Source organism: Oryctolagus cuniculus, chromosome 9 (genome assembly GCF_051225735.1).
Source record: "Oryctolagus cuniculus isolate XC-2025 breed Fujian yellow rabbit chromosome 9, ASM5122573v1, whole genome shotgun sequence".
Classification (NCBI taxonomy): Eukaryota; Metazoa; Chordata; class Mammalia; order Lagomorpha; family Leporidae; genus Oryctolagus; species Oryctolagus cuniculus.
The window spans coordinates 16,830,050-16,848,925 of NC_142875.1; the positions used below are offsets into that span (position 1 = coordinate 16,830,050).

Consider the following 18,876-nt stretch of genomic DNA (forward strand, 5'->3'; position numbering starts at 1 on the left):
TTTCTGAATCTGGGCCAGAGTTTCCCCATCCCTACAATGGGCTTGAAGATACATCCATAACAAAGTGGTGTACATTAAACAAGATGAAGTGCATCTAGTACACAGTGTTGATTAAAAAGTAACAAGCAAATTGGGAAATGCCAGTCTTGATGTTGTTACAGAGCCATCTCAGAGGTATATGCGTCCTGGTTTTCATTTGATCAGCACACCTTGTCTCTACTTCCATCCCTCAAGCTTGGAATATCCTTAGTCCTAGTTACCAAGCCTGTTTATTCCCTTGTGGAAGCAACTACTGAAGTTGCTTTAGGAGCCTTTCCCCGAATTACTGAGAAGAAATTACTGAATTCTTTCTGTCCAGTGAATGATCTTCCCTGGTGTAATCTACAGATGAATCCGCCTGTGCCTCTCTGGATCCCCGTGTCCTCTGCATGTCTCCTTTGCTTCCCCTCCCTGCATGCATTCCTTCCTGTCTCTTTCCACCCTGCCCCCCTTTCCTCAGTGAGCATTTGTTAAAAACCTGCTAAAGGAAGAAGAAGGAAACCCTTGTAGTGGGAATGTAAATGAGGACAGCCATTGTAGAAAATCATTTGGAGGTTGCTCAAAAAGCAAAAAATGAACTACCATAGGATCCAACGGTCCTCCTACCAGTATAAATCCAAGGGAAATGAGACCACTCTGTTGAAGAAACATCTGCACTTGCACACTTCACTGTAACACTGTTCACAATGACCAAGAAGTGGAAACAACCTAATGTCCATCAACTGACGGACATAAAGAGAACATGGTACATAGACACAGTGGGCTACTACTCACAGTTGTCATAAAAAGGATGATGTCTTGTCATCTGCAACAACATGGATGGAACTAGAGGACTTTATAGTAAGTGAAATAAGCCACGCACAGAAAGACAAGTACCGTATGATCTCATTAGTCTGTGCAAATCTAAAAATAATAACAACCTCACAGAATTTGGGAGTAGAACGGTGGTTACCAGAGGCTAGAGAGTTGGGGAAGATTGATTAATGGGTATTACCTTATAGTTAGAGAGGAGTAGAAAGTTCTGCTGTTCTGTTGCACAGTAGGGTGACTGTAGACGACAATGAGGCACTGCATATTGCTTAAACAAAAGATAAAAGCTAGGAGAAGGGATTTTTGAATCTTTTCACTCTAACAAAATGAAAGATGTTTGAGGAAACAGATATGTTTACTTTGATTTGGAAATTATACAGAGTGTACATTAATTGAAACATCTCATGGTGCCCCATAAAATATACCATTTTTATGTGTCAGTTAAAAGGAAAAAGAAAAAATGAAAACGGTGGCCAGCATTGTGGTGCATTGGGTTAAGCTGCTGCCTGCGGTACCAGCATCCCATACCCCCTATTGGAGCACCCATTCAAGCCCTGGCTGTTCCATATCTGATCCAGTTCCCTACTGGTATGCCTGGGAAAACAGTGGACGATGGTCCAAGTAATTGGGCCCCTGCCAATCACGCGGGCGACCCGGATGGAGTTCCAGGCTCCTGGCTTTGGCCTGGTCCAGCTCTGACCATTGGGGCCATTTAGGGAGTGAACCAGTGGATAGAATCTCTATTTCTTCCTTTCTATGTCACTCTACCTTTCAAATAAATAAAATAAATCTTAAACAAAATTAAAAAAAAAAAAAAAACTTTGGTAAGGGCCAGCAATCATGCTAGTTGTTGGGATTACAAAAATAATGAAGACATACCCTGTGGCTCAGGGGACACCCCTTCAGGCCTGGATGGTACCTGTAGACTTGCAAGGGATGGAAGTGCATGGGAGTTCAGTGTGGCATGAGCACAGCTCTGGGAGAAGGAACAGCCCATCCGTGTGTTACTTCATGTAGCATCCTCATGTGGGCTCAGTTGACCACTTGAGCCACACTGTGAGGTTCTTGTCTTACATCGTGACCTCCCCAAACACAAATGAACCACATAGCACAGCCAGGGCCTTCATAGGCAGGGATCACAGAGTTTCAACAACTGGATGCTCACGGATGGCATAAGGCCAGCAAAGAGGGCAGAACATGCCCGTAGGCAGCTTGAAGCCATGCTTAGTGCAGCTTGGAGATGATGCCTTTCTTGATTTTTTTCAGCTCCTATCCTACATAGAGAAACTCCGAACCTCAGTGATAGATGATCTAAATGTAAGTAATGTTTTCTACAAGAAAAGGATCGAAGAGCTAGGCCAGAGACTCCAGGAGCAGAATGAACTGATTGTCACTCAGAGGCAGCAGGTAGGTCTTGCATTAGCTTGGCACCAGCGCTCCCAAAGCAATTCATATGTTTTTAGTGTAGAACATTTGTAAGTTATACAAGGTAAAGAAGGTGGACTACTTTTTCCCCATTGTGATTGCTCGGTAAAGTAAATGCAATAAAATGAAAATTGTAAACAGGTATTTAAGAGTACTGGATTTATTCTGTAAGAATTGAGAATTTGAAGGTAAGTAAGAATTTCTTTCAGAAATTACTTTGAGAAACAGCCAAATCCCAATGCGTTGCTTTTTTCAACTTTGACCTCCATGCTGTTAAAGTCCTTGTGCCCTGTACCTGTGGGTGATTAGGTAAAAAGGGTAATTGACTAGCAACAGTACTTGTCCATTATCCAGTATGTTCCTATCTAGTTTCAAGTATACATTGCTAGAAGACTGTTTCTCTTTCAGATTAAAGAATTTACCAGTAAACCATTAAGCAGTGTCAACGAACCCAGAGGTAAGTGGACAGGGACTGCGTTGCCACAGGTGAGGTGGTCCCCCTAACTGCTTTGCTGGTTTGTGTTGGCCTAGGTGGCATTTTGCAAAATATTTGAATGCAGGAGATCTATTACCACAACCCAGAAAGTTGAGGAATTACAGATATTGTAGCTGTGTGACACTCTGCCTCAGTTTCCTTAGCTCTAAATTAGGAATAGTAATAGCAACTACATCCGAGGCTTGATCTGAAGATTAAATGGGACAATGCGTGTGAAACAAACCTGTTCATGCTGGCTGTTATTACTGCTACTACTCTTAATCGCGATAAAGAACTATAAAGGCGTGCTGCATTCTCAGTTGTGGTGGTCTGGAGGCTGAACAGTGGTTTTGAGTATACCAGCAGTATACATGACCTCCTAGCTGCAGCAATGATAGCTCTCCCATTGCTGTCATCCAAGAGCGGGGTTGGGGGGAGGCTGGGAGCTACACGTGCAGGTCTCTCTCCCTTCGATCCCACTCTTGGCTCCTGCATGTCTGAAGTTATTAAGAAATCTGTCTACTTGAGAAATACCAATTGGGCACAGGTCCTGGGTGCATGAGCTGGGTGTCCTTCTCCCTTGTTTTGAGATAAAGCACTGGGGAAGGAAAGGGTCGTGGTGTCCTATACCTTCTCTTGGAAGAGTGAGATCTCAGGGAGTGAGGAATACCTGTGTATTTTCTTAGATAGCAAAAATATTTAGGTAAAAGTCACTCCAGGAAAAATTGAGCTTTATAAGTATCTGTGTTGAATATATTCTACTGGGTGAGGCGTGTGTATTGGTAAATTTCATTTGTTTTCTGGGGGAGACATATTAGGAGAAGCACCACCAACATTGATTCCACAACTTGTGACTGTTGTTATTAACTGAATTCTTTTCATTTCAGGGACTCCTTTAACCTGGCAAGCTTTTGAATCTAAGCCAGCAGCCCCAGCTGTATCTAGTAAGTTTCTGTATAGGTTCAGGGCTCTAATGCTAAACCAAAACATAACTTTTATATTATTCTAGGAGACTTTTCTTTGAAAACTAATGTGGAGATTACATAACGATTTATTTTGATTTTTGGCTTTGACTTAGTTCCAAAACCCAGGATGGTAAACATCTGTGTAATTTTTGGTTAGCCATGCCTACTTGTTTGCAATTTGTCTAATAAAGGGACAACCAAAAACTCTTTGATGTCCCTCCAGTTTATACTTCCAGGCTTCCCAAAGAGAAATATAATATGTAAAATTTTTATCTAGATAAATATGTGTGTTCACCTACCAGGGGTAACTTTTACTGTTGGAGCATATGGTCTGAAAAGTTTGGATGCCACTGACTCTAGAGAATTCCAGAAAAAAAATGGCCCATAGTTCCCCATAGAGAGGACTTTGTGCCCATGGTGAGAAGGCTAGGGTGGCTGGCTCACCCGAGTCCTTCTCCAGGCATGGAAAAGGAGGAAAAGGAAAACACACACATGTTCTAAAGTTAAGATCAGCAAATTCAAATCATGAAGCAAAAGACAGCTTAGGAGATAATACATTCAGATTTGGATGTGGTTAATTTAGGTGAAATCAGATTTTTTGATTTTGTAAGCTGAAATAACACTTAGAGCAGGAACAGTTAATATTCTGTGGGTTTGTCATTCCTCCCTCCCTCCCTTCTTCCCTCTCTCCCTTCCCCTCCTCCTTCCCTCCCTCCCTCCCTTCCTTCCTTCCCTTTTTCCTATAAAGGGCTAGCTAATGAATATTCTAGACTTCATGGACTCTGTAGATGATCTTTTTTGCAACTACTCTGCTATTGTAGTACAAGATCAACCATAGGCAATACTTAAAGGAATGAGCTGATTGTGTTGCAGTAAAACTTTACAAAAACAGGCACAGGCTGGATGTGTCCCATGGGCTGTAGTTTGCCAAACCTTGGTGCTGTAAATGGGTTTGAAGCCTGTATTTCCAGAGTTGTTGGTAATTTATGAATACTCAGGAGTTGAACACTTCCACTAGTCGCCATTGTAAGGCCACAAAACATATACCTGTGGAGGCAGCTAAAGTTTATGACCAGTATTTTTTTCATATAGGATTGGAAGTAAATATCTATCTAAATAAACTAGAGAAAGAGGCAGAACCAAAAGGGACGTGTCATTTCATGAAAACAAACTGGATAGTCCAGAGAGGATCTTCAGATAAGAATTGTCAAATTTGAGGTGGAATCTACCTCTCTGGAGAAGATTTAAAATAGAGAGCATTTAGTCTTTCATGAATCTCTAAAGACTAAGAATGAATTGATGCCTTTACTTGGTGTCTTGGGTCCACTGACCAGAGTGCTTTTCAAAATTAATTCATTGTACATGAATGTTCATTACAACATTATTCTTAATAGCCAAAAAAGTGGAAACAACCCAAATGTCCATCAACAGATGAAGGGGTACATGGAAGATGGTCTATTGATATAACAGAATGTTATTTGGCAATAAAAGTACATGTTGATATTGACACATGCCACAACATGTATGAACTATGAAGACATTGTGCCATGTGAAAAAAATCAGGTGAAAGGGACCACATATTATATGATTCCGCTTAAATGAGACATCTACAATAGGAAAATTCATAGAGATAGACAACAGACCATTGTCAGAGGCAAGGGAAGAAGGTAGAAATGAGGCATGGGTGCACAAAAGGTACGTGTGTTTTGCAGGTAGTGGTCAGGGAACCGCGCTAAAATGGAGTAATGGTTGTTGTGGCACAGCCCTGTGAATTTACTCAAAGCTACTGCATGTTTTAAACAGGTGTATTATGTCTCGTTGAAACTGTTGTAGGAAGTTAGTTGTGTAATATTTTGTCATCTGAAACATTTGGCCCTTAGGGTCCGTATGTGTCTTGACTTACTTGAGGAATGTTTGCATATCATCATGTTAAGATGCTTACACTTTCATCGTGGAGCCTGTGAGCTTTTCCCTTTGTGTCATGTTTCAGTGAATGCCCCAGTCTCGCAGACTTCGGAAGCTAAATCCAGTCTAACGATGGTACATGGTAAGTTTCAGCCATTGTCTCAGCATTTTATGTGTAGTTACTACTCTGCATTGATAACTTATTAACCCAAAGAGCTTCCGGGGGTGGTGGAGGGTAATTATGCAAGACAAAATATTTCAGTGAGTGCAAACAGTTAATAAAACTGCAGTCTTCATACTTAATACTCTTGTAAACTGAACATACCCACCAAAGTTACACAGCATAGTATGCATACAACTGCTGGACTCACCAGTAGAGATTTTCACTTTATGATTTTTGTGCAAAATAGGAGTAGGTATTGGGTAAGAATGAGAGTGACTTGCTTCTAGACCAGCCAACCAGCTCTTGCCACAGGGCATGTGGTTGTTTTTATAACTTTCAGTGTGGCAGCAAATCACCTTTCTTAAACAAACAGTTTCCCTGATTGGTTGGGAAGATCTAGAATGGACATGTGATGGAAACCAAAGAAAATAAGTAGGAATTAGTAGGTGAAATTGCTGCAGGATTCAGTTGTTGGACACGATCCAAAGGGCGGATAATTGTTTATTAACATGAGCCAGTGGATGAGGTGAAGATTTCTAGCTATATCTCGCTTTTTATACAATTTAGGTGTTTAGCATTTTCAAAGTATGTTCTTTAGTAGGGAGTTTTCTTACAGTCTGCTGTATAATTACAAATGATTTCAGGTGGAAGGAGAAACATCTTTTTCCCATCTCATCTACAAAGGTTTTGGAATCTGATGATTATTGCAGTCTACTTTTGGTTTAGCCTTTTAAAAACTTGGATATAAATGTGTGATCTAACTGGTCAGCGTAGTGAGACTTTTTATCTTCCTAAATATTCTGGTCTACATGATGGTATTTAGTAATGATCCTTTTTACTCATGACTGACTCAGCAAAGCGTTTATTGCACCTTATTTTTCCTAAGTTCATTTCAGGTAAATTAGTTGTCTTGAGCACCCCAACAAAATGTGTAATATAATTCTCCACATATTGGATCTTACTATTTATAAGAGTTTAGAACATGGAAAGTTTTCAACACTTTGGACCAGTACAGACATGAAGTACATATTGGAATAGTTAAATTTGCTTTAATATTGAATATACAAGAAATTTATCTCTGACAGTCATTCTCTATATTATTTCACATCAGGTCTAAAATCTCTCTGCTGTCTCCTTTTTGGGGGTTGATTTCTGCAAGGCATTGTTGGCCATTTCTCTTCTCTACTCCAACAGTGTATCTTGGTTTCTTTTACCTTTTCCCCCCTACTTTGTTAATGCTTGATTTCTTTATGACATACAAAATTCATATCTTGTCACATATATTTATGCTCAGTCACACATCGAATAGGTATATGAAGCTGCCTGGGGTTAACTTACACGTCCTAAAGAACATTAACAGTTCTGTAGTCCATGTGATTGGCCTAGGGTTGCACGGATCAATCATGTCCCCTTCCGAGCATCTGCCAGGAACGCTACTCTTCAGTGCCAGCCAGACCTGGCAATGACCCTGGGATTGGATGTGTGAGCATCTCAATGGGCAGGAGCTGAGACTTGGCAAAGGCCCTCTGATGTCTCCCACCTGGCCATCGCCACTTCCCCTGAGCGCTGGGGGCAGGGGAGGTTAGTCATGTATTGCGTAACAGTAATTAGCACATTTACCCTCCCTCTCTTATTCCATCTCGAAGCTTGATGAGGCTTTTCTCCATGAAAAATGTCACGGTTACTCATCATCCTAGGTTGGGTGACCTGGGAACAGACTCTGAAGCGAGATTCACAGGTGAGGGGTTTACTGGGAAGCGCTCTTGAACAACACTTGTGAGGAAACCGGGATGGGGCAAAGGGGGTGTTGCATCCAGATGTAGCTGTAGCCCATCCTGCTTGTGAGCTTTAGAGCTGCAGTGGGCACTCTGGAATTGTCCTCCACTGAGGAGGCATGGGACTGGCCGTTGTTCCCCTGGACTGCCCCACACAGAAGTAAGCTACTCCCTACAAATGAGGGACATTCACTGAAGGGGACCCACTGTGAGCTGTCAGGAGCCAGCTAGCTTTGCCAGGGCGTCTGTCCCGACGCGTTCTAGATACAATCGAAACTCTGATAACTCCCCTGCTTTTAACTTTGCTACATAAGATGAATCAAATGGGCAGCAATAACGCAATTCATAGGAGGAAGCATGGATTCTGGAGAAACTAAGTGATCAGGCTTGCTTGCCACTTCCTGGATTAAAAAAAAACTCAGAGATATGTTTAGTAGTATGTTTACCTCCAGAGAATATGTTGTTCATTGCACTGTGACTACATTGTGATATTGCAATGCCCAGAAAATAAAGCACACTTAAGATATTGTTAAACTGACCCATGTGCCATTGCTAGAGGGACCAGACAAAATGTCCATCTTCTTAGAGCAGCAAGGATGCAAATAATCACTTTTTCCAAAGCCTATGGGGACCTGGTAGGTTCTGCCCATAAATACAGATCTCCTTTCACTTAGTCTATAAATTTTGAGGGGATTTGTGTGTGCCTACTCTAATCTTACAAGTAGAACGAGGGCTATAAAATCTAGAAGTTATAAATAGAAAAGCTTCCCTAAAACTTTTTATCCATCATCATTGATTTTCAAAAGGCAGCAGCATTTTTGCTAGGCTTTATAATTATATTTTGCTCTCAAAGTAAATAAATATTTTACATCTCAAGATACTAAAATCATTGCCCAATACATGACAGGAAATGCATTCTGGAGTTCAGGTGTTTTGTGGCTCTTGATGGAAAGAGCTTCCCTGTCTGACCACCTCTCACCCAAACAGTGATGCCAAGTGAGGGGACAGAGACTATGGAAGGGATAGGGGATTAGAACTGCTAAGGAAGAATGGATCTCATGCATGTTTGGGACCCATGCGTACATGCAGTCACACACAGCTGACATCCTAGATATATATCCTGGAAGAGTCCCTGAGAGTCTTCAGTGAACTTCTATTCCTTAGAGGAGAGTTTCACTTGCCACTTGAAATCTTGGCATTTCTCTAGCTTTGTGCCTTGCCGTTCCTTTCACCGACCACACAGCAATGACAGATAATTCTAGGCCACCCCTATATGCAAGGCCAAGGCTAGGCATGACCAACAAAGATACAGAAATGAGGCAGAAGCGAAGAATGTCCCCAAGGAACTTACAAGAGACCAGATGATGGGGCCGGTGCGGTGGCGCACTAGGTTAATTCTCTGCCTGTGGTGCCGGCATCCCATATGGGTGCCGGGTTCTAGTCCCGGTTGCTCCTCTTCCAGTCCAGCTCTCTGCTGTGGCTCGGGAGTGCAGTGGAGGATGGCCCAAGTGCTTGGGCCCTGCACCCGCATGGGAGACCAGAAGGAAGCTCCTGGCTCCTGGCTTCAGATTGGCATAGCTCTGGCCGTGGCGGCCATTTGGGGAGTGAACCAATGGAAGGAAGACCTTTCTCTCTCTCTCTCTCTCTCTCTCTCTCTCTCTCTCTGTCTGTAACTCTACCTGTCAAATAAACAAATAAAAATCTTAAAAAAAAAAAGAAGAAAGAAAGAAAGGAGACCAGATGCTTATAATTATGGTGCAAGGTGAGAGCCACTGATTAACTTCATGAGTATCCGGGCCAGAGGGAGATTTCTTCCATCTGAGGGGACTCTGGAAGGACTTCCTGGAACAGCTGACATTGACCATCTGAGTTGAGGTTGCGAATATGTCTGGATGGTGTCCTAGGTGAGGATAATAGAAGAAGGAAAAGTTAGCGGGAGAGTACAGTTGTCTTAGTGGTGCAGATTAATTATAGAGAGAGGGCAGAAGAGATCTGAGGAAGGTAAGTCATGCTGAGACAGATCATGGCAGCCATTGAGGGCTGGGTGGCAGCATCCAGGTTTGTTGGGCAGTGTGTGGCTGCAGAATGTTGTAGAGGCTGGGCAGGCAGAATTGAACAAAAGCAGCAGGACCAGAGTATGTTCAAAGAATCAGAGCTGTGGGACCAGCTCTGGGTGTTGGTAACTGTGGATGTGAGATTCCCCTCCTAGGAAACAGGACTATGGTGGCAAGACTGGAGAAGAGGGAGCGAGTGTAACAGCTCTTTGGTGGAACTGGCAGAAAGGCTGGGCAAGAGATTAGGGCCAAGGAGAAGGGGAGCTGGAGCATGGTGAGTTCCCACAGTGGGTGGACGGTAGTGCCATTTGGAGAAGTTGAGACGACCAGGCAAGTGAGTGCCAGTCGGGACACATTCTAGCTTCATGGCCAAGAACCTGGCCTTTAGAAGTAGACAGTCTGGAACCACAACTGATTCTTTGAGCTGTGGCTTTAGGTGTCCTCGTCTATCAAATGGGGAGAAGAGCAATGGCTGCTGCGGTCAACTGTCACAAGGATCCAAGGAGGCCCAAGCCACTGAGAACTGGCTAAGTGTTAGCTTCCGGGTCAGAGATGATGAAATCCGGCGAGAGATCAGTCAGTGGGAGAACAGGCTGGCCCAGCCAGAGTACTGGGAGCTTTACTTCCAGGGGTAATGGTAGGAGGCAATGAGAGGATTTTTTTTCTGGAAAACCCTGGCCAGTTTAGAGGAGACTTAAACCTCAGTGTGTTAAGCCTCACCCTGGAAGTCTCAGCTCAGAACAAGACCTGGGGTGTTTGGAGGCCAGGGTGTTTGGTGGCTGAGAAAGCATAAGAATGGCAGGTCCCTCCTGCCCACGTGTGACATGAACCTGCTGGTTTGTGGAATCTTCCCCAGCACTTGTTGTAGGAGCCGGGTTCAGGAATACCCCCTTCTCCCAGAACTACCCCTGTACCACAGGAGGAAACAGGACAGGAGTTAGCCAGTTTATCCTGCATTTAGAGAAGTAAGAGTATCCCTGTAGTAGCATAAAAAATACAAGTAGGATGATTTTGTGAAGGTTTTATCAAAAACTTCTTCATAACCTTATTCTTGTCATTTTTGGAAACTACATAAAATAGAAACAATGTAACTTTTAAAAAAACCTACTTAAATATCTTTTTCTGTCAAGTTCAAACTAGTAAAATAGTTGTTTGTAGCACTTTAAACTCTCGATGCTGAGTAACACATTTGAAAAGCAGACATCCGGTGTTTAGCAGCTGTGTGTGGTACCCAGGTGGACGTCACTTCTCCTGCACGAGTGGTGTCCCTGTTTCAAAAGTAAAGTGGATTGTGTTCCCAAAGTTCATTGGAAAATAGTGTAAAATGCATTTCTCCATACAGCCAACGTGAGATTTGTTGACTGGGGTGCTGGCCAACCTCCGAGAGCCTTGTTATGTAGACCTAAATATATCTGTGTCTATATCTATGTATCTATACAGGTTGAGCTTCCCTTAACTGAAACACTTGGCACCAGAAGTGTTTCAGATTTGGGATTTTGGAATATTTGAAAACACGTAATGAGATCTCTTGGGGGTAGGACCCAAGTCTAAACATGAAATTCAATTATGATGTCTCATTTACAGCTTATACACACAGGCTAAAGGTAACTTCAAACAGTGTTTTTAGTGCAGCTACATTTTGACTGTATCCCCCCTTTCCATGAGCTCAGGTGTGGAATTTTCCACTTGTGTCATCTTATTGGCACTCAGAAGAGCTTTGGATATTGGAGCATTGAGGATTTCTGATGTTTGGATTCTCTATCTATCTAATCTTTCTGTCTACATTAGAGTACCAGAAATAGCATTTAGTAAGTTCAAAGCAAGACCTTCAGAGTAGGAAGTGTTAACTCTGAGATACTTAAAAAACCCTCAGACTGGAGCCTGGCCACCTGACGAGCACTTAGTGATTGATAGTGGTTGTTACCCTGGCTCCTTGCTCCTTCTGGGGTCTGGGTTAATACGAAATGCCCTCAGCACTGGGAGGGAAGATGGAGAGAGAGGCAGGGAGGTACCCTGGATCCACCTCTAACCTGAAGGTGAGTTACCTATGCACCACCTTAGCTGCTGGTTGCATTTTATCCCATGTCTGATGTCTGTCATTGTTAAACCTTCAGCCAAAATCTGACCTGCCCCATAAAGTAAACTCCACTCTGTTAAGTGGAGTTGGGTTTTGTTCCTGATCCCAGCAGGCTTCCTTGTGCACCGCATATAACATTTCTCTGGGGGAAAGTCCCCCAGAGATCTCATCTGCACCACCCGCAGTCACTGTGGTGGGGTGAGTGGGAAGGACTTCTCTTCATCTGACCAGCTGTGGGCAAGGGCCTTTTCCAACCCACAACCTTGCCCTGGTAGCTCTCCAAGAACAGAACTAGGGCTTGAAACAGGGTTTAGGGATTTGGCATCACATGAGGACACTTCAGCAAGTTCATGGAAAAACAGAATTAAAAGATACGTTGAGGAGTGAGTGTTTAGCTTAGCAGTTAAGATGCTCATCAAGTACGCAGGTTTGATTCCCAGCTCTGGCTCCTGCAGGGTTCCACCTTCCTGCTAATGTGGACTCTGGGAGGCAGTGGTAATGGCTCAGGTCGTTGGGTTCCCGCCACTCACATGGAAGACCTGGATTGAGTCCCAGCTCCCAGATTTGACCCTGGCCATTGTGGGCATTTTATCTCTCTACCTCTCAAATAAAATAAGTAAGTAAATATATTTTTCAAAAGCTAATGTAGTTTTTTAAATAATAAGAACTTTCCATGAATTCTTAAAATGTTTTAAATAAATTTTATTTACTTATTTATTTCAATTTTTATTTGAGAGGCAGAGAAAGAACTCTTCCAACTACTGGTTCACTCCACAAATGCCTGCAAACATTCAGGGCTGGGCCCGGCCAAAGCCAAGAACCCAGAACACAGTCTAGGTCTCCCATGTGGGTGGCAGGGACCCAAGTAGTTGAGCCGTCATCTGCCTTCTGGAGTAAGCATTCTCAGGAAAGCAGGTCGGAAGCGAAGGAACCAGGACTTGAACTCCAGTGTGAGATGTGGGTGTCCCGAGATGCAACTTAACTGCTGTGCCAAACATCTGCCCCTTCATGAACTTTTTGAAGATCCCTGGCTTGAAAATGGATCTCAGCTGACCTGTCACATGTCCTTATCCTTAAACTTCTTTGTCCTTTTGCTTGAAATCCTTGGTGTTAGTGTTAGAGACAAGTAGGAAGTGAGAATTCCAAGATGTCTTTTCCTTTGGGAAATGAAATATTTGTATTAATTTTCTCTTTAGCCACCTGGTCAAAATATTTCAGAGAGGATGAAAATCTTTTGCAGTGGTGCCCTTAAAAGACCCAGAACAGGCACTGCATGGATCAGTGAGAACCTTTAACTTAGTTATTTAACTGTAACTTCCTTAGAGTGAAGTTAATGCAAAACAACAGAAATAGAAAATACCATGAAGAAGTAAGTGACCAGTTTTAACTGACTGCCTCATTCCCTGCCCCCTCCCCTCCGGTAAACTGTTGTTATGTAGGCATGATTAAAATACCCTGCTGTTGTAACTTTTGAAATTGCTTGAACGAGGAAAGTGATGTGACTTTGCTGTTGTCCTGTTGCGCTCTTCTGATTTTTCCTCATTAATAGAACAGGCATTCTCGTCGCACATACTGGAACCAATAGAAGAACTTTCAGAGGAAGAAAAAGGTAACAAAGGGCTCGATCAGGGTTTCCCTGTGAAGATTTGCTTCATGTGCTCAAATGCGAGCGTTGAAAATAGGAGCTGGTGGTGCCCGTTGCACTGTGTCACCATTAGGTCAGACACTTAGGTTTGGATTATGCTTTAAACCTGTTCTCTTACTCCCCTAATTCCTGTTGTTTCCGTTTCTTTACTGCATTCTTACACAAGTGCATGAGAAATTTCCTATGTCGGAGAACTAAAAAAAAAAAAATAATAAATAAACCTAAGTCTTTATTTCAAGGCAGATATGTTCTGATCAGGTGACAAATTGACACACATTTATTTGAACTAGATGATATGAAAATATTTGTGTCATGGTTGTGATTTCTCATACTCTGAATTTAAAATAAATGGGTAAAGTGTCCATTTCCAAATTATTTTTAATAGCAAGAAAAGCATCATGTCTGTGTTCTGGATATGGAATACTTATGTGCAAAATAGTATGTTCGTGGTAGAATTTGGGAGCTATTACAGGTTTGAGGAGATAATTTAAATTATTACCACTTCATCATTTTATTTGCCAGTTATGAAAATTGTTTTCTGACAATTAATTTTTGATGTTTGTGAAGAAAATTTTAAATATAGAAGTATTTTCTAATCCTAGATGTGTAGATCCTGAAAACAATTTGGATCTATTTATTATAATTTCCATATTAATAATAATACTTTACCAAATCTTCTCACTAAATCTTCCTTATTGAGAAAGAAAATTGCTAATATCTCATTGATTCTGGTTTTGTCATTTTTGTCAGGAAGAGAAGTAAAATACAATTTTATTTTTTTACAAGGTTTCAAATTTAGAATTGACCAAATTGGGCATATTCATGATATTTTTAAGTCTTATTCTTGCTGTTTTTTCATCAATACCTTTTTTATATGTTTAGTGGTGTTCGTTTATGTTGCTCCCACACACCTCTGGAATCTGTGACTTTCTATATGACAGACTATTTAATTTAGAATTTCACATCTCCCTGTCACAGTCACTGCCCACATTCTGCTCTCATTCTAAGGAGCATTATTTCAATTGCTTCATTTCTTTCTTCTTTGTAATTACTGTTCCAGTGTTTAAAAACAAAGCCAAAATTGTTGAGGGAATTTGGAGGCATTCTGATGGGCCTGACTTTAAAATATATTCCCACCCTCCTTTGAGATCCTCACCTTGTTCCCTTGCCTAAAGAAGGAGAAGCTGAGTGGGTCTTTGGCAAATCCTTCCAGCAGCCTTGAAGGTGGCCCCAGCCCGGTGTCCAAGGATATGCCTGGGGCTAATTCCATTCCACAGACCAAGATTGCCACTGTTTACAATCAGTTGCCAATGTTTAAAAATCAGAACATCTCACATGAAATATCCTGATTTCCCTGATATTTCTTGAAAACCCCAGAAACCCTGGGCATGGAGTCCACAGAGCACCGTTGAGTTAGGCCGAATAACAGCCTTGGCTATGGAAGCAGCCACAGCAATTGCAGTGGCCATCATCCTGCTTCCCTTTCTGCCCCACTTTGCCACCTTTGCCCCACCAGGGACTATGAGTTTGTAAGCCCTAATAGTGAAGAGAAATAGCACTTAAAAATTGTGTCCTTAATAGATTTTCAACCATTCCTGTTGGTTTCCCGCAGACAGGATGAACAAATCTTGCCGTGTTGGAGTTGTGAATAATGATGTATCGTTTTATTTTCAAGCTTCCTGTCCCCTCAATGCATATCACTGATAAATGTCCAAGACATTAAATCCTCTCTTCTTCAAAGAATTGTTGAAATGCATTAGGGGGTTTATAAAGAAAGGTCACATAGTTTTGAAACTGGAACTTCAGGTCAATGTGGTTGACAATTATTTTTAAAAATGAGCCAAAGAGGACTCTAAGAGGAATTGTAATTCCCCACCAGCACTCAGTTGAGTCTCTTGACTTGGAGTTCCAGGTTCCACCACTGAATCACTCTGCCTGTGCTGCATGAGTTCTGTGCATTGTAAGGTGGGAGTTTGAGATCATTGACAGCAGACACCATCATTGGTTGTGGCCATCATTAAGGCTCCATACTAAGTAACAAAATAATCTTTGCTACCCTCCATGTGTTCAGAAAGAGCTCTGGTAGGAGAGAGGAGAGTGCTGATGGCCACAGAAAGTGTCCCAGGGTGCAAGTGCTACAGGAACCACTGGCTGTATTCTTAGCAACTTCCTGGCGTCAGCATACATGCAGCTGATTAATTGCCACCAATAAATCCCTCGGCTTGTGCTAACACTTCAGAGATCAATGCCTGTGAAACTAGGTTTTGGCAGTGGCTTTGCAAAAGCACTGTGACTGCTCTAAGGAGGAAGGTGCACACGCTGCCTGTTCCTGCATGCTTGCTTTCCGATACTTGCATACAGGCTGTTGTCTATGGGATATGACAGCACAAGGACCAGAAGGCAATCTCAGAGGCTTTCACCTTCCAGGAACTTGAAGCACAAGGGAATTAGGTGTCTGTTCCAGGTCTTTGAGTGTAATTTGTGACCCAGATGGAACTAAAGTCCAGGTTTTCGGCTTTCTATGGTTTAATTCAAACAGCCAATGAAGAATGGCAAGTTGGTGGCCTTTGGAGAAGTGTCTGTACCTCCCTGGGTTTTCTGTCCTCACGGGGAGCATGAAGAAGGCTATTATGAGGCGATAGATGTAGTCCCTTCCAACCCAGAAATCCTGTTTATTTTGTTACTACTTGCTTTGCACTATAATTATGTGCTTACTGTAAATGGTGTGTTGTGTGTCTGATACAGCTGATCACAGGTGTGAACTCTCGTGCCTTAGTCTGGCCATCTGCTTCATTGTTTTAAAAGGTTTAATTGGAGCAAATGCTGGTCTCGAAAAAGTTTTGCCTTGTTGGTCTTGGTGAGCAATATGTGCTTTGCCTCTGGTTGTTTTGAAATGAATACTCTAAAGCTTTGTTATTTGTTCCCCTTGTCCACTCTACTTTCTTTCTCTTGCTTCTCCCAGCCAACCTCAGCTTTGTAAGAATCCTTACCATGAATTTTTTAATTATCCATAATAAATAGCTTCCCAAAGCAAGCACCATCATAGAATGTACATTTGAGGACCGAGGGAAAAGTTAAATTTGCTACAATTTTGGAGGAATTTGGTTATGGAATTGAACTTGTTATGAGGGTTGAGGATGATCATGGACACATCAGTAAATGAATTCAGTAATTACAACTTGTCTAAACTGTGGCCAGGCCATGCTAGGCATCACCTGACCCCTGGATACGGCCCCACATCTCAGAGCAGATGGGGCCTGGAGCCTCTGCTTGGCTATACATCTCTATACTTCTGTGATACCTGAGATACTGGACAAAAGATCATCTTTGCATAATCAAGACAGGGGATGTCTATTCTAATGATAGAATCCTGACTTCCAGGTTCTCTCTTGGTACCACTTTTTATTTTTGGCTCTGATATTTTTAGCTTGATGGCCAACTAAAGGCCAAAGCCAGTGGCCACAGCTAAGCCTTCTAGATTTTCATGGATTGTCATTTCCTAATAGGGAAGTGGTTTTTTGGTTTTTTTTTTGTGATTTTTTAAGGCAGTTTCAGAATATTTGAAAACATTGATGATTAAACAGCAGCATGAATGCTGAGAATATAAAATTTAAGATGACTTGTGACTTTTAATTGTGGTCATACGTAATTTTATAATTTCAGCTTAGCAAGCTCCAATAGAATATGCAAAACTATCTTAATGCAGGATTTTTTCTTCTATTTAATGTACAAATAGTTGACTAATTTTACCTTCATTAAAACCACTTATTAATATCACAGAACTAATCTTTACCACTGGAATTGAACTAGTATTTGAAAACATCTTAAAAAAGAAAGGCATTTTGTTCAAGATCTTCTGCAAATCCAAGCTGTATAGGTACTAAAAATCCCAGCTCCTGAGGTGTGTGAGGTGGTGGAGCAGAGATGTGTCCCCCTGGGCCAGCCTGCAGCCACACACCTTGGAAATGGCCTTTTCCATTTCCTAGGATGCCATCTTTGTTGGGAAAAAACACCCCAACACTTTGGAGATTTGCCTCCAAAATGATGTCACAGGTGTCAGGTTTCTCCTAGATCTGGCTTTGTATGCTGAGAGTCTCAACAGTCAGTCAAGCACTGGGTGTCTTTAATCAAGTATTCAGTTTCCTGGGACGTATGGATTCAGACTTCACAGCTCTCGCCGTGAACCCCCTTCTCCAGACTCCACGTCAGCTAGACTTTTTTTTAAGTAGGCAATGAAAGAACAAGAAAGGAAACACGAGGGGAATATATGTCCTGTTGTTCTGGATTTCTTTGTTTTTAAAAAATATGCTTTTCCAAAGATTTTCATTTAACCTCTTCTCCATGTTGATAAGAGAGAGGGATAAAAATGATCATATTTTGAAACTTCATATGCACTTAGCATCTACTAAATTGCTTAAAATTTTAATTATTTAAGTAAGTTGGGATTTTTCTTCTTAAGATGACACATAAATTCTAACAACTAAGAGAAGAGTTTTTCAGGAAATAGTGAAATATTTCTAGTGGTAAAACATTAAACTTCTAAACAAAATTTTTCATTATGCTTCTATGGATACATACATTTCATATAAAACTTGGTTCAGTGGTCAAGAAATAAATGACACTAGAGTTTTAAAGCTGACTTAAAATAGCTTTATGAAAGTTCTTCAAAATTCCTGGAAAATGCATATTTGTGAAAAAACTGCAAAGATTTCAACTTTTTGCACCAAAATAAATTTATCTTTTAGGTCTATCATTTTACAGTGTTTTTGAATTCCTTCATAAAAGCTTCAGTACTTAAGTATTTTATCTGGTGCTGAATGGCTAAAATACCTCAAAACTTAAAAACATTACAAATGCTTGCTTGCTATTTAAAAATTGTGCATTGTCATTTTCTGCTTAGGGATATAATGTGTCTGTTTAATTCTTTTCTAACACATTTTAAAACCTTATTTCAGGAAAGGAAAATGAACAGAAGTTAAACAACAACGTGCATTTAATGAAAACTCTGAAGAATAACTCCTCCCTCACTAAAGAAATAAGGACAGTCCTGGAGCAGAGCTTGGTGGAGAAACTGGAAGGCCTGGGGATTAATGCGGTACGTCCACTCATTTTGGGAATATTTGCGGGCCTTGATGTAGTTTGCTTTCCACATAAGAAACAATCGGCGAAGAAGACGTATCTGGTCTGTCCATATTTGGAGACCAGAGGCTAACACAGCCTACTTTATTTATTAGTCAGTCACTTAGATGTCATTCACTTTGTGCCTAGCACGTTCCTAAGACCTTAACAAGTATTAGCTAATTTAAATGTAGAAAGAGACCTCTGAGATGAGAGATGTCAGCACTGTTTTCCAGAAAGGTCAAGTAACTTGACAAAGGTCAGGTGGAGATAGTGAAGGAGCTAGGGTTTGTGTGTTGGCAGCTGCGGTGCTGCCTGCGTCCTGATGATTAGCACCAAATCTTGCCTATTACAAAATCAGCACTTAATATTTGTCAGAAAAATGGGTGGGTGGACTGTGATTCCCACATTGAATCATTTTGGTA

The 18,876-nt window shown here is 41.5% G+C and overlaps 1 protein-coding gene across 14 annotated transcripts in view; it reads left to right on the plus strand.

Moving 5' to 3' along the window:
* DZIP1 (DAZ interacting zinc finger protein 1) overlaps window positions 1–18,876 on the plus strand; it is a 53,250-nt gene that overhangs the window by 22,635 nt on the left and 11,739 nt on the right. For 10 of the 14 annotated variants that reach the window (XM_017343555.4, XM_017343559.4, XM_017343557.4 and 7 more), the window contains 6 exons: window positions 2,116–2,256; window positions 2,683–2,731; window positions 3,637–3,693; window positions 5,705–5,761; window positions 13,238–13,297; window positions 18,289–18,428. In XM_017343555.4, the coding sequence (XP_017199044.2) occupies window positions 2,116–2,256; window positions 2,683–2,731; window positions 3,637–3,693; window positions 5,705–5,761; window positions 13,238–13,297; window positions 18,289–18,428 (504 nt within the window). The remainder of the gene's footprint in view (window positions 1–2,115; window positions 2,257–2,682; window positions 2,732–3,636; window positions 3,694–5,704; window positions 5,762–13,237; window positions 13,298–18,288; window positions 18,429–18,876) is intronic. The other 4 variants (XM_017343558.4, XM_070048382.2, XM_070048381.2 and 1 more) reach the window with 1 other exon arrangement.